The sequence below is a fragment of the Chamaea fasciata genome, unplaced genomic scaffold (genome assembly GCF_029207755.1).
Source record: "Chamaea fasciata isolate MVZ Bird 193981 ecotype frontalis unplaced genomic scaffold, bChaFas1.0.hap1 SCAF_12, whole genome shotgun sequence".
NCBI classification, from domain to species: Eukaryota; Metazoa; Chordata; class Aves; order Passeriformes; family Sylviidae; genus Chamaea; species Chamaea fasciata.
In genome coordinates this window covers 15,794,823-15,812,279 of record NW_027094097.1, presented here as the reverse complement: position 1 = coordinate 15,812,279, position 17,457 = coordinate 15,794,823, and the positions used below count along the sequence as shown (strand labels likewise).

Below are 17,457 nucleotides of genomic sequence, written 5' to 3'. Positions count from 1 at the left end.
TGAGAGACTCCCAGGGTGGCCCTGGGGAACCCGATTGCTTGGGATCTCCATGTGCCCAGGGGTCCCAAATGTCCTGGGGCAGTCCATGAACCCCTGGGGTCATGCACTTTGGGGGTGCTGCCATAGGGCTCCTCTGTTCCCAGGGGGATTGTGCACCTTAGGGTGCCCACGTGTCCTGAGGTCCTGCATCTGCTGGGGGTCTCCCCTGAACCCTGCATATCTTGAGGGGTTGCCTGTGCCCTGCAGTCCTGTGTGTCCTATGGGGGTCAATGCGCCCTGTGGAACTCCTGTCTTGGGGCATCCCATCTGCTGTGGGGCTCATCCACACACCCTGAGCTACCCATGCACCTTGGGGACCCCTGTAGGAGCCTCCGCACTGCGTGATCCAAGCTGTCCCACACACTGGGACTGGCAGGGGTCCTATTCCCATGGCCGCAGGGAAGATGATGTACAGTGGGGCAGGCATGGGATGCGATAGGAATTGTCAAAGGCACGATTAACTGGGATGCTGCAGGGCGTGGCGCCGGAGGGAGCCCAGGCAGGCTGGGTGAGGACAGGACCCATCTGACCATCATGTGCCTCAGGTCCATGTTGATGCCTGGAGCCGCGCGGCTGCCAAAGGGCCATTCACAGCTCCACGAAAAGGCCGATCCCATGCTTATCCACTTCCTTTGGGAAGCCCTTCCCTCTGGCATGGATGAAAACGGCTCAGCTGCACACACTGGGCATGGGGTCCCAGGCTGCCCCAGTGCCAAATTACAGGGATGGGATCCCATGGGATTTGGACATACCAGTGGGGAATGGAGCCAGGGCAGGCTGATTTGAGACTCGGGTCTGCACACCTGGCAAACCCATTGCCCCAGGGAGGCAATACAGCAGAAACAGGGATTTATTCCATGTATTCACCATTATTCAGCAAAAAAAAAAGGGGAAAAAGCTTTATGGGAACAAGGATGAGTTAAGGTTTGACTGTGGCTTACCTTGATCCTGGCTCTAGAAGGTGAAGGTGAGGGAATAAAGAATAGACAAACAAAGAAGGGGGGAAAGATTTCTCCTCCAAACATAATTAAAAGGCTGAAAAAGCTGCTCCATGCACAGTTCTAGTGGCACAGGGGACCCTGAGACCTTTGGAAGGTTCAGTGTAGTGAGGGTGCAGAGTATTTTGTGGAGGGAAGGAAGCTCTAGGCTACGGGAAGCACAAAGAAGCTGAAGAAGAGGGCAGTAAAATCCCTCTGGGAATTAAGGACAAAACCCAGGAGAAGAACAGGGAGGGGAATAGGATGGAAACTGTGTGTAGAGGAGGCCAGAAGGGGACTAAGCTGCCATAGGGACAAGGGACAGCTGCTGTTGATTAGCTCGGACATGCTCAGATAGCCCTTGTCCCCTGTTAAGAGAGAGGCCCTGGACAAGGCCCATTGCTGTGGATTCAGCCCCCATCCCCGGACAGAGACCATGCCATGGATGCAGCCCCCCTCCTCAGAACAGCCCATTCCCACAGGGAGTCCATTTGTGTGACTTTATTGGAGTGCAACACAAATCGGGGGGCGATGCCAGAGGGTGTGGGGAGAGACCGGCCAGGCTCAATCCCAGTCGCCATCGCCCTCGGGATTGTCATCACGGGGGGGCTCCTGGAACTGGATGTTGGCCAGCATGTCCCGCATGGCCGCCATCAGCCTGTTCACCCCCTGGTTCAGGTCCTGCGCTGCCCCGGCCTCGTCGTCCCCGTCGTGCCGGATGTCCCCCTGCAAGAGAGCAGCGCTGTGGTGGCAGGGACAGGGACAACATTGGTGTCAAATCAGCACCAGGATGTTGCCAGCAGCACCTCCTGGAGCAGGAACATCATGGGGGAACAGTGCATCCAAACCCCAGCGTGCACTCACCTGCAAGTTAAAATTTGGCAAGAGCGAGCGGAAGAAGAGGGATAAAGTGCTTTCGTTGGAGGGATGGCTCGTCCTGGAAGACACAAGTGGCACCATGGTGAAGATACAGCTCAGTTTGAGACTCCTCAATGGGATGTGGTGGGGCTAGGAGAACCATGGTGCTGCTGGAACCAGCCCTGAGGGAGGGAACTGGGCAGTTCCCATGGGATTCTGAATTCAGGCAACTCTGAGCAAACCAACCACTAAGAGCACCACCAAGGCCAGGTTGGAAGGGGCTTGGAGCAATCTGGTCTAGTGGAAGGTGTCCCTGCCCATAGCAGGGGGTGGAATGAGATGAGCTTTAAGGTCCTTCTAACCCAAACCATTCCAGGATTCCATGATTCTACCAGCTCTGCTCTGAGGGAGTTGGTGTGGAACATACATGGCATCACCCCAAAACCAGGACTGGCTGTAATTTGAATTTCCATTTACCCCAAAACCCTCCCAGTCAGCTGTGGCCTGAGTTTCTCTAGCTTTTGCCCTATGGCTGGGAATGGCCAGTGGTGGCCACCATGAGAAGCAGCAGAACCAGTCCAGCCTGTAGCTCTGCCTGCCTGGAGCACCACAGCTCTTCCTCTGCCATGGGGGAGGATGTCAGCACCGAGTGTCCGTGTGCAGCCTGGCCTGGGGCCGAGGGCACGCCTGGAACACGGCTGGTTGTGTCAGCACAAGCACCAGCGGTACCTTTCTGGTCGGGTGTAGGAAACAATGGAATCCAGAGGAGGGAGGGGGTCGAACCCCATCACCGGCTGTGAGGTCACCTCCTGCAGGGGGAAGAGAAAGGAAGGAATGAAGGAGAAAGGAAGGGATGAAGGCTGTGCATCCAGAGGCAGCGAACATGAGCGCCCACAGCAGCTGTGAGTGACAGGGGTTAGGACAGGCCCAGCAGGGACACAAGTGCCACCACAACATGTGCTGCCACAGCCCCTGTGTCCCATCAGGCCCCTCACCAGAGGCAGGGCTGCTGTGGCTTCCTTCATCTCCGAGAGGATGATGTGCCGGTAGATGTTCCTGGGAGCGCTCTGGTACCGGATCTTCCTCCTGAGGTGGGGAGGGGACAGAGCAGTGAGCCCTGAGCAGGCACATTCCCGTTTCTGCTGCTCCAGGCACAGTGTCAGCAGCTTCCCTGGCGCCGGGGGACAAGGCCATATTGGATGGAGCTGGCTTAGAGTGAGCCAAAGGGGGTGGCAGCTGCTGAGCTGCAGAGAAAGAGCAGAGAGCTCAGGAATGAGCAGACTGACCTTGGTTTAGGACACCTGATGGCTCCTGTTTCTCAGCACTGGGAAGTGTTTCTAAGCCCTCACCTGCCCTGTGTGGCCATCCCTGCCCTTTCAGGCCACCCCTCCACCCTCTCCAGGATGTTTCCAGGGCACAGGTGACAGCCAAGCCTGGGGAAGGCAGTGCAGCATATGCAGTGCAGGTTCAGCTCTACATTCCCATTTGTGAAAAGCAGTGAAGAGCCTTCCTGGCCCCATGCTGTGACCTTTGGCCTCTGACCAGCAGCTGTGGGGCTCTGAGCCCTGTCCCAGACACTGGAACTGCTGCTGCCCAGGACAGACCCTCTGTCCCACTCTATCCCTGGCACAGGAACCCCGTCCTCCACCCTCTGTGCTCACTTGTGCTCGGCCTCCTGCACCAGCGCGTCCTGGGCCTCCACCATGCGCAGAACCTCGTGGACGTGGGGCTCCAGCCAGGCCATGACAGCCGGGTCCTTCCACAGAGCGTGTGTCCTGCCCACGTACAGGGATGTCAGCTGGTTCAGGGCGGGCGACTGGCTATAGGAGATGGTTGTTACTCACAGCACCCTCCTGCTCCTCACGGGATGGTGAGGGCTCAGCTCTGTGTTGGCCTTTGGCGTGGAACACGAGAAGACTCACAGGCTCCTGCCTAGATACTGCCATCCACCTTCACCAGAACTTCTGTCTCCATCTATTTTCAGGCTAAGCAGAGCCATGAAATGAGGGAACACTGCCCTGGCCTGAGGGAGAGCCTTCGCACGCTGAGGAAGACCACGTGTCAAGGGAATGCAGACAGGTTGGAGACAGCCTGCCCTGGGAGGACACACGCGTTGCTCTCCCTCCCTGCACACACCAGCAGGCTCTGGGGTGAACTTCTGACCCGTCCACCTTGAGGTGAGGTGGGTCTCTCAGCCTGACCCAGAGGCCATTATGGAAATCCAGTATCAAAAGGATTATCAAATGAGCCTACTCAGGGAACCCAAACAAGCTCCTCCATTAGCTGTCTGAGCATGCAAGATCCCTGCCACGGGCAAAATCGATCCCTTCCCTTTGCTGAGAACATCTCCCAGGCTTTACCTGATCTGGGCATTCAGCCCAAAGAAGGGGTGGGAGGCGACCCTGGTGTCGGGCTGCACACTGCATTGATCCAACAGCGGCATCAGAACTGCAAGACAAAGGCAGAGAACCCGTCTGGTCCTGTTGGTGAGGGGCAGTGTGGGGTGGGGTTACCCCTGCAGAGAGTCACTCCCCTTCTCAGGGCCAGAACTCCCCGGGGCACCAACAAGGACACAAGGAGGGGGTGAGGACACTGTCTGGTCCCTGTGCTCACACAGGCGTTATTTCAGCCACCCCAATGAACAGCCTAAAAGATGTTTCCAGCCCCCACAAACTGAATCTCTGTTGGAGAGCTGGTTCTTCCTGCTGCACACACCCTCCCCTGGGCCTGAGGGCTCTGTGCTCCTTTCATGGACAGCAGCACCCACGGAATGAAAGGGAGAGTGATGGGTACCTATGGGCAGAGCACATCCAAAACAGAGCTGTGCCTTGGAGGGAGAGCAAAGGAGACTGGCTTGTCCTTGCTCCAGGCAGCCCTGAGGAGGTGAGACATCTCCCTGCTCTGAGACTCCAGCTCTCACCCTCGCCCAGCCTGCTCACCCCTGACCATTGCTGGTGGAGGAGCATTGGCTGCTCTGGGAAGGGAGGACAGAATCATGGAATCACAGAAGTGCAAGGCTGGAAAAGCCTCTAAGGTCATTGAGCCCAACTATTCCCGCAGCACTGCCAAGGCCACCCCTAACCCATGTCCTCAGGTATCATGTCAACATGGCTTTTAAGTCCCTCCAGGGTTGGGGACTCCACCACTGCCCTGGGCAGACTGGGCCAGGGCTGGGTAACACTTCTGCAGAAGGAATTATTCCCAATATCAAACTTTGAGGCCATTTCCTCTTTTTCTGTCCCTGTTCCCTGGGAGCAGAGCTTGACCCTCCACAGCTGCACCCTCCTGTCAAAGAGTTGTGGAGAGCCAGAAGGTTCCCCTTGAGCTTCCTTTTCTCCAGGCTGAGCTCCCTCAGCTGCTCCAGCCCCTTCCCCAGCTGCTCAATGTCTGTGTTGGGGTGAGGAACCCAGAACTGCACTCCCTCACCGCACTGGGCACAGACACTGCCATTCTGCCCCGACCGCTTCCGCTCTGACTCAGGGCTCCCTTCTCAAAGGCCCTTGGCAAATTCCTGCCTCTGCATCGACTGCCGGGAATGCAGTCCTGGCCCTCCCAGGGAACAGTGACAAAGCCCTCGAGCATGGCCTCACCGGCAGGGACAGACTCACCACTTGGGAACATGATGAGCGCGAGCTGGATGAGCCGGGCCGCTCGCTCCCGGGCCTGGCTCCGCTCCAGCTCTGGGCGCTCTTCCTGCTGGCTCAGGAAGAAATAGGCCAGTGGCACCGAGAAGGCAAAATTGGGCAGCTGGGACAGATTCCGGTGACTCTGCAGGATCAGAGAGAGAGTTACCGAGAAATGATGCTGTGCAGCAGAGCTGGGCTGCGTGGGGTTGGGGCTCTGCCTGCTGGGGTTAAGTGAGTTCCCAGACACTGGCTCGGTGCCCCCACAGCTGAGTGAGCAATTTTGTGTTCTTACAACTATTTGCAGGACCCAAGGATTACAGGAACCAGCAGCCCAGCCTTTACGGATCGTTCCAATGCTGGGATCCTAGCTGGGCTGTGAGGTCCCCTCCAAAGGGCTCAGCTGGTGGGGAGCACCCCAGGCAGCCAGCCCCTCAGCTGCTGGCCACTCACCTCCCACTCCTGGAAGAGGCGGGTCAGGAAGGTGTATTCCCTGGCCCGCAGGGACAGGAAGTCGATCAGCAGCAGCACACAGAGTGGGTCATTCTCAGGATCAAGGCTTGGGAGCAGGGGGAGAGAACAAACTCAGTGTCACAACAGCTGAGAGAGCAGCCCTGATTTCTGAGTCTAACAGCCTCTCCCAGTGACATCCAGTGACTCAGCGAGTGGAGAGAACAGGAACACGGCTGCTCCCGCAGGGCCAGCAGGATGATGGAGCGGTGCTTTGTGTCCCTACAGAGGGGACGGTCCCCTGCCACTCAGGGTCTCTCCTCACCCATCAGCTCTCCAAGGGCACCAGCACATCCCCAGCACAGACCTGTGCAGCTCTAAGGGGTGGGAATGAGCCCAGGAGCAGCAGGACTCCTCTGGGGTGACCATCCCCCCAAACCCAGACACTGCCCCCTCGGTGGAGGCACCTACCTCAGGATGAGCTTGCAGAACTCCAGGGCTGTGCGGGGACAGCCCCTCTTCTCCAGGAACATCAGGTGCTTGAAGAGAGCCAGGAAGAAAGCCCTGCATGGGGAACAGCAGCAGGACTTGGAGGCCAAATGTGGAAAGAAGCATTTTGTGCCACTTGAAAAAGGGGACAGAGTCATCAAGAGCTCCTCACTCCCAAGCATCACATCCTGGTGTGGCATGGGGTGCCACAGAGCCCCCCATGCTCCCATCTCTTCTTTCTGTTATCTTTTTGTGCAAGAACAGGGACAAAACTCACAACCTGCTCTGGAGACTGGGACCAAGACAAGTAAATCCCCCAAGTCCACATCCCACCTTGTCCCAGTGGTGTGGGGATGGTGACACAGAGTGGGGAGGCTCAACATCCGAACTGTTGATACAGGTCACTGATGGCACAAAGCGTGTCAGCCAGAGGGACTGAAATGTGAGCACCCTCCAGGTACAGCAGTTTGGGAGAGATGGCTTGGGTCAGCTGACTGGAAAATTCCCAGAATAAAGTCACCTTTCCCAGCAGCAGCAGAGCTGGAGTTACATAAAGACCCAGGCTGGGAGGAGTGTGAGTGCTGGGGGTGATGGCTGGAAACACTCAGCAAGGACTTTTGTGACCATTTTGGACTAAGGGGTACTAATGGCATGAGAAGGATATGACAGGCAGGAAAAGTACCAACTGCAGGAAGGTATCCCTTGGGAAAAGGAATGCTTTGTGCAGGAGCTTGCATGCATGAGCTGCCTGTGCTCCAGCACCATCCCAGGAGCCCCCAACAGAAAGGGACACTCAGGGGTCTCCCTGGATGAGCAGCAGTGGTGAATCTGGCTGGCTGTGGCCAGAGGGGGCCAGGAGCTCCAGCTGAGCCTCCCTATTGCCCAGCCCTGCTCACCTGTTCTCTGGCCGCCGGTAGTCCAGCCTGCAGGTCCCGCTGGTGAGGCTGAACACGGGGTGGAAGGCGCATTCCAGGCTGTACAGTGCCCGCTCTGCGGACAGCAAGGTCAGTGTCAGGGACAGCACAGGGACACCACCCCAGCACAGCACTGCCCAGAACTTGGTTTAGCCCAAAGGACAGGAAACTAGCTCATTTCCAGCCCAGCGAGGCATAAAGTTACTTCACACAATGTGGTGGCAACAGGCAACAGGACAGGAAGCACTTCCACATTAGACCACACTCAGGATGGGAAAAGGAACCTTTCTGGGATTGAAGTTGGTCCAGGAAAAGCCAAGCTTCTGCCCTCCACTGCCCTTGCCAGGGACTTCCCCACAGGGAAGGATTTGACACCAACACATCTGCTCCTCACCTCACTCTTACCTATGAGATCCCGGGCCATCTCCTGGTCCTCCTGCATCCGGCACACGTCGCTGAGCTGCAGCAGGGAGTCCACGTGGTAGGGGTTCATCTGGAGCAGCAGCTGCACAGGAGCATTGCAAAGATTCTGTGTCATTACTGGTCTCAGCAATTCGACCCAGCTACCTTCCAGCACCCAGCTCTGTGACACACAATGCCAAGAGCTTCCTTAATGCCATCCTGCCAGATCCGTCCCCAAGCTGGAAGGGCACAGGGAGTTCTGTCTCCACTACAAGCAGGATGGGAGCCCTCAATGGCAGCCTCCCCTGGGCAGCTTCCTCCCAGATTTTCCAGCAGAAGCCATGCCAGGCCTTTGTTCGTCTGCACTGTCCTCCTCCAGATCTCTCCCAGCTCCTCCATTTCCTTGGAAAGGGCAGAATGAAATGCAGGCACTGTTACAGTTTGGGTTCTTTTTATCTATCCCTCAACAGCTCTGAGCATTTCATCAGGGTTTTGCATCCTCTGGCTACTGAGAGGACATTTGGACACACCTATTACAAATCCAGGAATCAGTAATGTTAATGGATAATAATAAATAAATATTTACTTCGAGGCTTCAGAAGAGAAGTTTCATCTAAAAACTTCCTCAATTCACTAATTATATTATAAAGAGGCTACTTTTCTCAAGTACCTAAAACTTCAGTTCAGTACAAAATGCTGAAGCTACTACAAATCTTCCCACAGTTTAGTTTGGGGACTAATATTTTTTCTCCTTCATTGAAAAAATAATGCTTCCAAAGCTCCAGAAGTTTCCATCTGCAGGGTGGGGACCCGTGGGACCACCTACAGCACAAAGACTGGATGTTTTAGACTGCCCAGCCCAGCCTGGAGCCATTTGCCTGATGCTTAACCTCTTCCTTAGGGGGTAGAATTCTTAAGTTCCTTTCTAGTCCACTTTTTGGGGGGACATGGAGCACTCAGGGTCACTGTGATGGGAAAAAGCCAAGAAAAGGTCACCAAGACCCTTTTAATCTACCAGCAAGTGCAGAAGAAACACTCTTAGAACAAGAGGTTCCTGAAAAGTAATGTTTTATATGCTGAAACCACAGCAACAAAGCAGAGCTGGGCCCCAGCCATGGCAGGACTGTGGCGACCATGGGCAAACTGTCTGGAATTGCCAAATCCATCTGTTAGATCTTATTCTTGATGGAAAAGGGGAAGACTTCAAGCCGTATGAATGTCCTCAAATTTAGCCAGACCCCCTAAGAGGGTCAGAGCATCCAGATTAAAATACCATGGAAAGCCTGTCCTGTGTGGGAGACTGAGCTTGAGCTGTCCCTGGGACACTCACTGCTGCACAGGAATTACTTTGGCTCACTTAATCCAAATCCCTCAATCCAGGCAGAACTGCTGACCTGGAGAGAGCCCCGCAGCCCTGAGCCGAGGGTGGGAAAGCAGAAGGAAGTAAACTTTATTTAGCAGACAATGGACTCTTTAAAGAACATCTCCAGGGCATGTATCCCAGCTCATGTGGCCAGACCTTTCAGAGAAACATCCCTCAGTCATGGTTTGGGTGCAGAGCAATTTTGCTGTTGCTTATCACTCTAAACTATAAATGTTACCATACAGCTTAATGAGCTCGGACACGCATGAAGGACTCCCAACACAAAAGCCTGTTTTGCTGAAATACCAAGAAAAGACACATTTTTCATCCTTGCAGGAGTTTATAAATAGAACAGCTGTTAGTTTGGATTCCCAGTTCATGATGGGTTTATACAATATTCCTCCTTTCCCAGCTAAGAGCTGAGACAAGGGAGCTTTGTTCCCACCCTTCCAGCCAAACGGACAGTTCTTGTGGGTTCCTCTCTCAGAAGGTGACCTGGCACGTGCTTGGCAGAGCCACCAAGGCTCGGCCGCCAGACCTCCTCTGCACCAAGGAGGTCACTGATTAACAAGGTGACAGCACAGCTCAGCACTGCTCACCCCACACAGAGGGACACAGGACAGGAGAGGGCAGCCGGGGGGGTCGGGCTCTGCTCCCAGGGAACAGGGACAGGACAAGAGGAAACAGCTTCAAGCTGTGGCAGAGGAAATTCAGGTTGAATATTTGGAACAATTCCTTCCCCAGAAGTGCTGTCCAGCCCTGGCCCCAGTCTGCCCCGAGCAGAGGTGAAGTCCCCATCCTTGGAGGGATTTAAAAGCCATGTAGATGTGGCACCTGGGGACATGGAGTAGGGTGGCAATGCTGGGGGAACAGAGGCTTTTCCAACCCAAATATTTCCACTGGAATGCACCAGCCCAACTTCCCAGGGAAAGGGGCTGCAGGAACACAGGAGGGAACAGCAAAACCAACCCAACATACCACGATGTTGTTGGGGTCCATGGACTCCACAGCGTCCAGGAACTTGAACTGGACCTGCTGGTACTCACGGTGGTGCTCGAAGGTGAAGTGCTGCACCCCCCTCCGGGTGTCCAGCAGCTGCATGGTGATACCTGCAGGGTGCAGGGGAGATCTGGGTACCCCAAGAGAACCTCCTCTGCTCTCTCACAGCACCAAAAGCTCACTCCTTCCCATCACTGGGTCCAGAGACACACGTGTTATTGGAAATTCCCAGAAAATTTCACTCTTTTGCCCCCATCTCACGAGTCCAAGTCCCAAACCCACCCAAAAAGCCTAGGCCACTTGTTCTCCCCAGGGATACTTCTCATTATCCAGCAATTCTGCTGCTAAGATGGGAAGTACCCATGCCCTGCTACCTCCAAAGGAGGGGAAAACAAACCAAAATCATAAGGTGCAACTCCACAGAGCTCTCTGTTGAGGCAGGAGCTGTATTTCCATTAGCTGAGGAGCAGTTCCCTCTGAGATTCCATGCCCTGAGCAGCATCCATGTCACATCGGCCAAGGGTTCAGAAGGCAGGAGGCAGCCCCAAAAGCCTCACCTGTCTTGCTGTAGCGTGGCCAGGTGTTCTTGGGAGCCGTCAGCCACATGCTGCGGACGTACTGCCGCTGCCTTTGCCTTGGCCTGGGGAGGGGAACACACAGGTCACAACTTCACTGCACTGACAGAGGGATGAAACCATTTTAAAGGGAAAAATGAGATCCAATTTCTCCCTCATAGAGAACTACAGAGAGCTGAGCCCGGAGCTCCTCCTTTGCCTTCAAGACACAACATACCTGTGCCTTACATGCACCATCTAGGCCAGCCAGTGCCTCCAGCATCTCCACTTCCAGGGCTTCTCTCCCTGTTTTCACCCCTGCCAAACTCTCAGCTGCCTCTGCCTCAAACAGCTTCCCAGGTCCAATTAGGAGAGCCCCACATCCCTCTGACTCATCCCTCTCCCCAGCAGGGCCTTCAAATGTCAACTGGATTAGTTTAGGCTATTCTCAAAAATGCACAATTTATTGGTTCAGGAGCAATTCAGGATCAAGGTTACCCTGAGGAAGTCACATCTCCTCAGAAAAGGACCACAGACTATCCTGAGCTGGAAAAGACCCACAAGGATTATGAAACCCAACTCCTGGCCCTGCACAGGACAATACCAAGGGACTGCAGTTTCTTCCTCGAGCATCAAATGCTCTTCCACAGACTCTGTCCCTTCTTCCACCTGCACTGCTCCAAGTTCAGACCACTCTTGGTTTTCCAACCACCTCATGGAAGTGGGGATTTTGTGGATGACAGTGAGAACAGTGCAGTGGATAAATGCAGAGACATCACAGCCAGGGAGAAACAGGTTCCCTGGGCCCCTGGAAGCAAGTGCATGAGACAAACTGAAAGTATTCAGGGTTCACTTTCTGTCCAGAGACTCTGGAATGGCAAAAAGGGACAAACGGTGAAGAAACAAACAAAATCTATGTGTCTGCACTCTGTGAACTTGAGTGAAAAGACTTTGAAGGGTGGTTTAGAAATAAATGGGAGGGGAAAGGAGCAAAAGAAAAAGCAAATGCCAGTAAAATCCTGGAGAAGTCTTTCCCCACCTTGCACATATCACAGAAAATATTCCTGTGTCCCAATAAACAACTACTAAATAAGTAGCACACCCTGAGCCCAGGATTACCTGCCTAGGTGTGGCACTGGGAACTCCATGAGCCCTGCCAAGGGCAGGGCAGACACACCTCCTCAGATCTGGAAAGGGTTTAATATCAAATTCTGGACTAACCTCTGGTCCCCGAGCACAGCACGAGCCCCAAAGTATCTCTTCAACTCATTCTCTGGATTCAAGTTTCTGAGAAGGCGGAAAGAAGAAAGAAAACTCCATCAGTTAAAGATGCAGCTCAAGCCACACTCAAGTCTCTCCATCAACACCCAGCATTCCAAAATGCCGCTGGAAAACCCCCAAACTGTCACATGCTCCCCACTGATCAGACACAGCATGGAGAAAGGAGACTGAAACTGCCAGAACTGGAAGGGAAAGCCTGGCTCCATGAGGAAGGCTTTCTTCCTGCTCTGCTCCAGAGCTGGGGAATACTGCTGCTGCCCTCTCCAGGGCAGCTGGAGCCTTAGCTGGGATGCTCCCGGGAGAAGCCTGGGCTCAAGAGCACAAGTGAATCCCATGACAAGTTTTACACACCAGGGGTATTGGCACCTCTGCAGAGGTTCTCACACAGAGGATCTGAGGCTGGAAGGTCCCTGTGGAGACTCATCTGATCCTGCCACCACTGCAAGCAGGCCTGGCAGCAGAGAATTCCTCTCAAAACCAAACACAGCTTCCAGAGGAAGCAGAGATGTGCACAACCATCCCAACCTTTTCAATCAAGGTTGATCGCACTGGGAAGATCAGATCCCACTGGGAAGCCCCCACGTCCCTCCCTCAGGGAGCAGATATCCTGTCACAGCGAGGCCAGAGCCAGGTGGGAGGCAGCAGTACCTGTGCTCCACATAGAGCAGAGGCCGGCTGTCGGTGGTGATCCCGCCCTGGCTCTGCGGTGCCAGCCTGGGGTCCTCGATCCGCTCCAAAAGGCTGTCGATATCTTCCAGGTCGTTGTCTTCCTTAAGAAAGGCAAAGCCAAGGCATTTATTACAGGCTGAGTCACAGCAGCCTGCAGGTCACCCAGCACAGATCACACGCAGCTGCCTCCAGCTCATCCCCATCCCTGGGTGAGGGGCTGTGGCTCTTCAGAGAATCCCAGAATGGTTTAGGCTGGAAGGGACCTTAAAGCTCATCATGTTCTACCCTCTGCCACAGGCAGGGACACCTTCCACCATCCCAGGGTGCTCCAAGCCCTGGCCAACCTGGCCTTGCAGACTTCCAGGGATGGGGCAGCCACAGCTTCTCTCGGCACCCTGTGCCAGGGCCTCCCCACCCTCCTCACAGGGAAGAATTTCCTCCCAATATCCCACCTAACCCTGCCCTCTGATAGTGGGAAGACATTTCCCCTTGGCCTGACACCCCTTGTCCAAAGACTTTTTAAATATTTAAATAACCACCCTTCACCTTCTACTTTCCACAGAAACACCAAGTTACTGCTGTGAGCCTCATGACAAGGTCTCAAACACTCACATGACTTTAACACAACTCTCCCACTCCCCGTTTTCCAACCATCCCAGGAATCCATCCAGCTCCTCACATCCTACAGTTACACAACACTTTAACCCTGACTTCTCTCTATTTTCCCCCAACAAACAACAAGTGACACATTTCTTACGTGCCTGTTTCACATCCTCCTCATGATGTCCATGGGTGGAACACAGAATTCCATTCAGGACACCCAAGCTGCACTGCCAGCCTGCCTTTTCAAGCTAAATTTAGCCCCTGTGTGTGCAGTGTACACAGGAAAGGGATAATGTGCTCTGCATGGAAGTGCTGGAACAGAGCTTGTATTATCCATCGTTGGCAAACTAAACTGCCTGGGTCTGGGTGTCCCCCCAGCCTCCAGCCGGCACATGTCTCCCTGCTGCTCAATATTCTTGGATTGGGAAAGGAAACAGGCTCTCCAAGAGTGTTCTCCACCTCAGAAACTCACTCCTGAGTGGAGTTCCCAGGGAGGAGGTGGCCAGCTGGGCGCTGGCACTGCTGTCACAGCTCACCCATTCACTCCAGAATCCAGTGGCTCAGCAAGCTCAGCAAAGAATCTCCCTGAAGTGAACAGGGAGGTTGGACTCCATGATCTGAGAGGCCTTTTCCAATCTTAAGGATTCTGTAATTCTGTGGACAGTTGAGACTCCAACCTCAGCAGAAAGCCAGCTCCCACCTGAGCCTCACTCCTACTGAATTAAGCCTTATGATTTTAATCCATCTGCTACTTCCAGCTTTGGGGTCTCCAGCACTGGAAGGATGTGGAGCTGCTGGAATGAGTCCAGAGAAGACCACAGAGATGCTCCAAGGGCTGGAGCCCCTTTCAGTGCCTAAAGGGGCTCCAAGAGAGCTGGAAAGACACTTTGGACAGGGGACAGAGTGACAGGACATGTTGGAAAGGGTCTGGAGCAACCTGGTCTGATGGAAGGTCTCCCTGTTCATGGCAGGGGATGGAATGAGATGAGCTTTAAGGTCCCTTCCAATCTAAACCATTCCAGGATTCCACGATTCTAAAGAGGCTTCTTTAACATTAAATTCTGAAATGGCTTTTTTGCCTTGAATCTCTCTTACAGTCACCTCAGAATTCCTACTTTGCCAACCCCACTGGAGGAACCAGTCTGGTCCCTTGGCTCAGAACACACACAGACATACCACGGTCTCTCCTGCTGAGTTTTTCTTGGTTTTCCTTTTCTTCTTTTTCTTCCGTGGCTTGTTATTCATTGCCAGCTGCAAAGACAAAGGGAAAAGCTGTCAGCATTCCCATGAACTGCAGAGGTGCCAGCTCTGTGGGAAGAAGAGCACTTCCTACAGGGATCAGCACACTGAGGGTCCTTAAATGAAACCAAAATTCACCCTTTAGTGTTTGTTAGTGGGTGGAAATCAAGACACAAGGAGAAAATGGAGGAAAGCATCAAAGATTCACAAAGGGTTAAATCTCAGCTGACTTTCACATCGATGTCTAAGGCTACAAAATCAGGAGAGAAACAAGTTTAGCTGTGCCAGGTGTAGAGGAAATGTTTCAGTATCTTTCAGACCCCAGGATAAGTTGCATTTCTGCTTTTCCAGGGAGCAGGACACTTCCCAATTTCACTCCCATTTCCACAGAAACCAACACCTGACAAAGGTCCCAGAGCCAGAGTGCCTCTCCCTGCAGATGCAACTGCTTCAGCTCAGGATGCTGGGGGGATTTCCTAACCTGACTGGCACAGCTGGGAAGCACATTTCCAGGATCTAGCAGGCAACTCAGCAAGGGATCACAGCATCATGGAACGGTTTGGGGTGGAGTGACCTCAAAGTTTATCCAGTTCCTACCCCCTGTCTAGGTAGGGACACCTTCCACTGCCCAGGGCTCCCATGTCCTACCTGGAGCTCTGGGAGCAGCCACAGGTGTATCCTACAGTGCTGGCACAGCAAACTCACCACATCAGGACCCCTGGAGCCACTGCTCACACAGGGACACAACATCCAGAGCACTCACAGTCCCTGGGCTGGCAGAGGCCACTAGGACAGCTAGAATGCACACAGACAGTGGACTTTGTTCCTCTGCCACCCAAACCAGGGACACAAACCCCAAATGCACAGCAAACAACTGAGACCAGGAACCAACCCCCTTTGCTCCCCCAACCCTCTTCTCTGGTGAGATCTGGGCTGGACCTGCCATGGAAAATTGCTCATTAAATGCCCCTTTCCTTACAAAATCCTGCAAGGAAACACTTCTGGGCTGATGCAAACCACAGGAGGAATCTTGATATCTAATGACAACAAATTACAACAGGGAAGAAGAGGTTCAGTGTTCAGCTGACACTGCTTGAAGCCTTCACATCCCCTGTTCCAAAACAAAAGCCTCCTTGAGACCACTCCTCCCTGGCCCAACCTCAGTGCTCATGTGGACACAGCATAACACCTTCCTTGGGCACCTCCCCTCTGCAGCTGAAAAATCTCTCTGGACCCTGCACACAAACCCAGCCCTCAGCACCAAACTGCCCATCCTTTCCCAGGTGTGAGTTCCCAGGTCTAAGTGTATGTACCTCCCCTGGACCCCAGGGAGCAGTTACCGCTCTGTCCTGCTGCTCGGCCTCCTGCCCCTCTCTGTGTCCATCACCGTCTGTCTCCTCAGGCACAGCCCCTTCCTTGCTCCTGTCCTTGCTCCCCTCCTGGCTCCCCCCAGCCATGTACTGCTCGCTGAGCCGGGTGTCAGGTCGCTCCTCTCCGGCCGCCGGCTCATCCTCCGACTCCTCAGCTGGGATCTGCAAACACAGGGACAAGCTGCAGGGACAGCCCAGGGATGGAGCTCCCCATGGATCTGATCCAACACCCCACCTGCAAAGAGATGGAGTTCTGGAAATCCCTCGTGTCAAGCATGGCACGCAGTGGATGCCCAGACAGTCCCACACACATGGAGGGGTGCACAGGACCACCATGATGTGTCCCCTCACACCATGGACTCCACTCTTCCCTTGGAAGAGCTTCCAAACCCAACCAGGCCTTGGGGAAGGACAGGGAATGGCTGGGGCTGGATGAGGTGTCTGGAGAGCAAAACCATGTTCTGTCACCCCAAAAACCCAGCAGTGCCACCAGGGCTCATCTGACATCCAGCACTGGGATCCTGCAGTGCTGGCAAGGTGGCAGGGATGTTCCTAAAAACAGTTTCACCACTCCAGCTCTGACAACATCCAGACCCAGCCCCCCGAGGCCTCTCTCCCATTTCTCACTTCATCCCCAGTTGCTGCCCCCCACCCTTCCCACTCACCCACCACCCAAACCGACCACTCCCACCCCAATCACTGACCCCAAAGCACTGCCATACACACTGTCACCTCTGCCACCCCCACTGTGAGCCCCTCTCAGTCGCTGCCCCCTGTTCCCTCCAGCCAGCCCCAAACCCCGTCAGTCTCTGCCCCCAGGTCACTGCCACTCCCGCCACCCCCAGTGACTGTCACCTCAGCTGTCCCCAAGTAAACGTCCCGCAGCAGTGTCCCCGACTGCCCACCCAGCTGTGACCCCCAGACACTGCCCCGCAGTTACCCCTCCACTAACTGTTATCGCCCAGATGCGCCCGCAGAAACTCCCCCCGAGCCCCTGCCACCCCAGCTGCCCCTCAGCAACCGGCCCCCAACCGCAGCACCCCGGGGCCCCCCGGCTTTGCCCCCCCTCACCAGCTCGAAGCGGTTGCTGACGCCAGCGCGGGACGGCCCGCGGGGCCCCTTCCCGGGGGCTGGCGGTGGTCCCCCCTCACGGGCGCGCTCCGGGCCGGGGTCCAGGCCCAGCTCGCCCAGCCCCGGCCCCTCCTGGCCCCGCTGCTCCCCCCGCAGCCGCCTCAGGGCCCGGCGCGACATCACCCCCGCCCGCTCCGCGCCTGCGCCCGGACTGCGCCTGCGCGCCCGCCCCGCGCCCGCCCCGCCCGCTCCCACCGCGCGCACCCATTGGCTGATGCTAATCAGGCCACGCCTCATCCGCCCCGCGGTCTCCGCCTCGTCAAATCCGTCCCGGAACGGGAGCGTGGGCACGGGGCGATCCCCGCGCGGGGCACGGCCCCGGGACACGGCTGGGCACCGACGGACAGCCTGCGGTGGGCCCGCGGCTGGGAGCGCGCAGGGAGTGCGGAGTGGGGCGTGGGAATGGGGAGCGGGGTGTTCCCACGGTGCCGTGCGGGGGTCACAGATGGGCACAGCCCGAGGGGGAAAAGGGATGGCGGTGGGAGATGTGCACGAT

At 55.3% G+C, this 17,457-nt stretch overlaps 1 protein-coding gene across 2 annotated transcripts; it reads right to left on the bottom strand.

The window, feature by feature from the left end:
* Positions 1-1,502: 1,502 nt before the first annotated feature.
* On the bottom strand, positions 1,503-17,094 carry TCF25 (transcription factor 25). 2 transcript variants are annotated; one of them, XM_066194790.1, is made up of 18 exons: positions 16,902-17,094; positions 15,774-15,992; positions 14,398-14,472; positions 12,598-12,719; positions 11,890-11,955; positions 10,672-10,754; positions 10,094-10,224; positions 7,756-7,855; positions 7,333-7,426; positions 6,419-6,511; positions 5,951-6,056; positions 5,483-5,642; positions 4,235-4,322; positions 3,536-3,694; positions 2,870-2,960; positions 2,604-2,683; positions 1,881-1,953; positions 1,503-1,742 (listed from the first exon to the last, which is right to left on the bottom strand). In XM_066194790.1, exons 1-18 carry the CDS (start codon positions 17,079-17,081, stop codon positions 1,581-1,583), a joined length of 2,082 nt encoding a protein of 693 aa, XP_066050887.1. In that variant the 5' UTR covers positions 17,082-17,094; the 3' UTR covers positions 1,503-1,580. The 2 variants fall into 2 exon arrangements, with proteins under 2 accessions (XP_066050887.1, XP_066050888.1); XM_066194791.1 differs by having other exon boundaries at positions 15,801-15,992.
* Between the last annotated feature and the right edge of the window lie 363 nt (positions 17,095-17,457).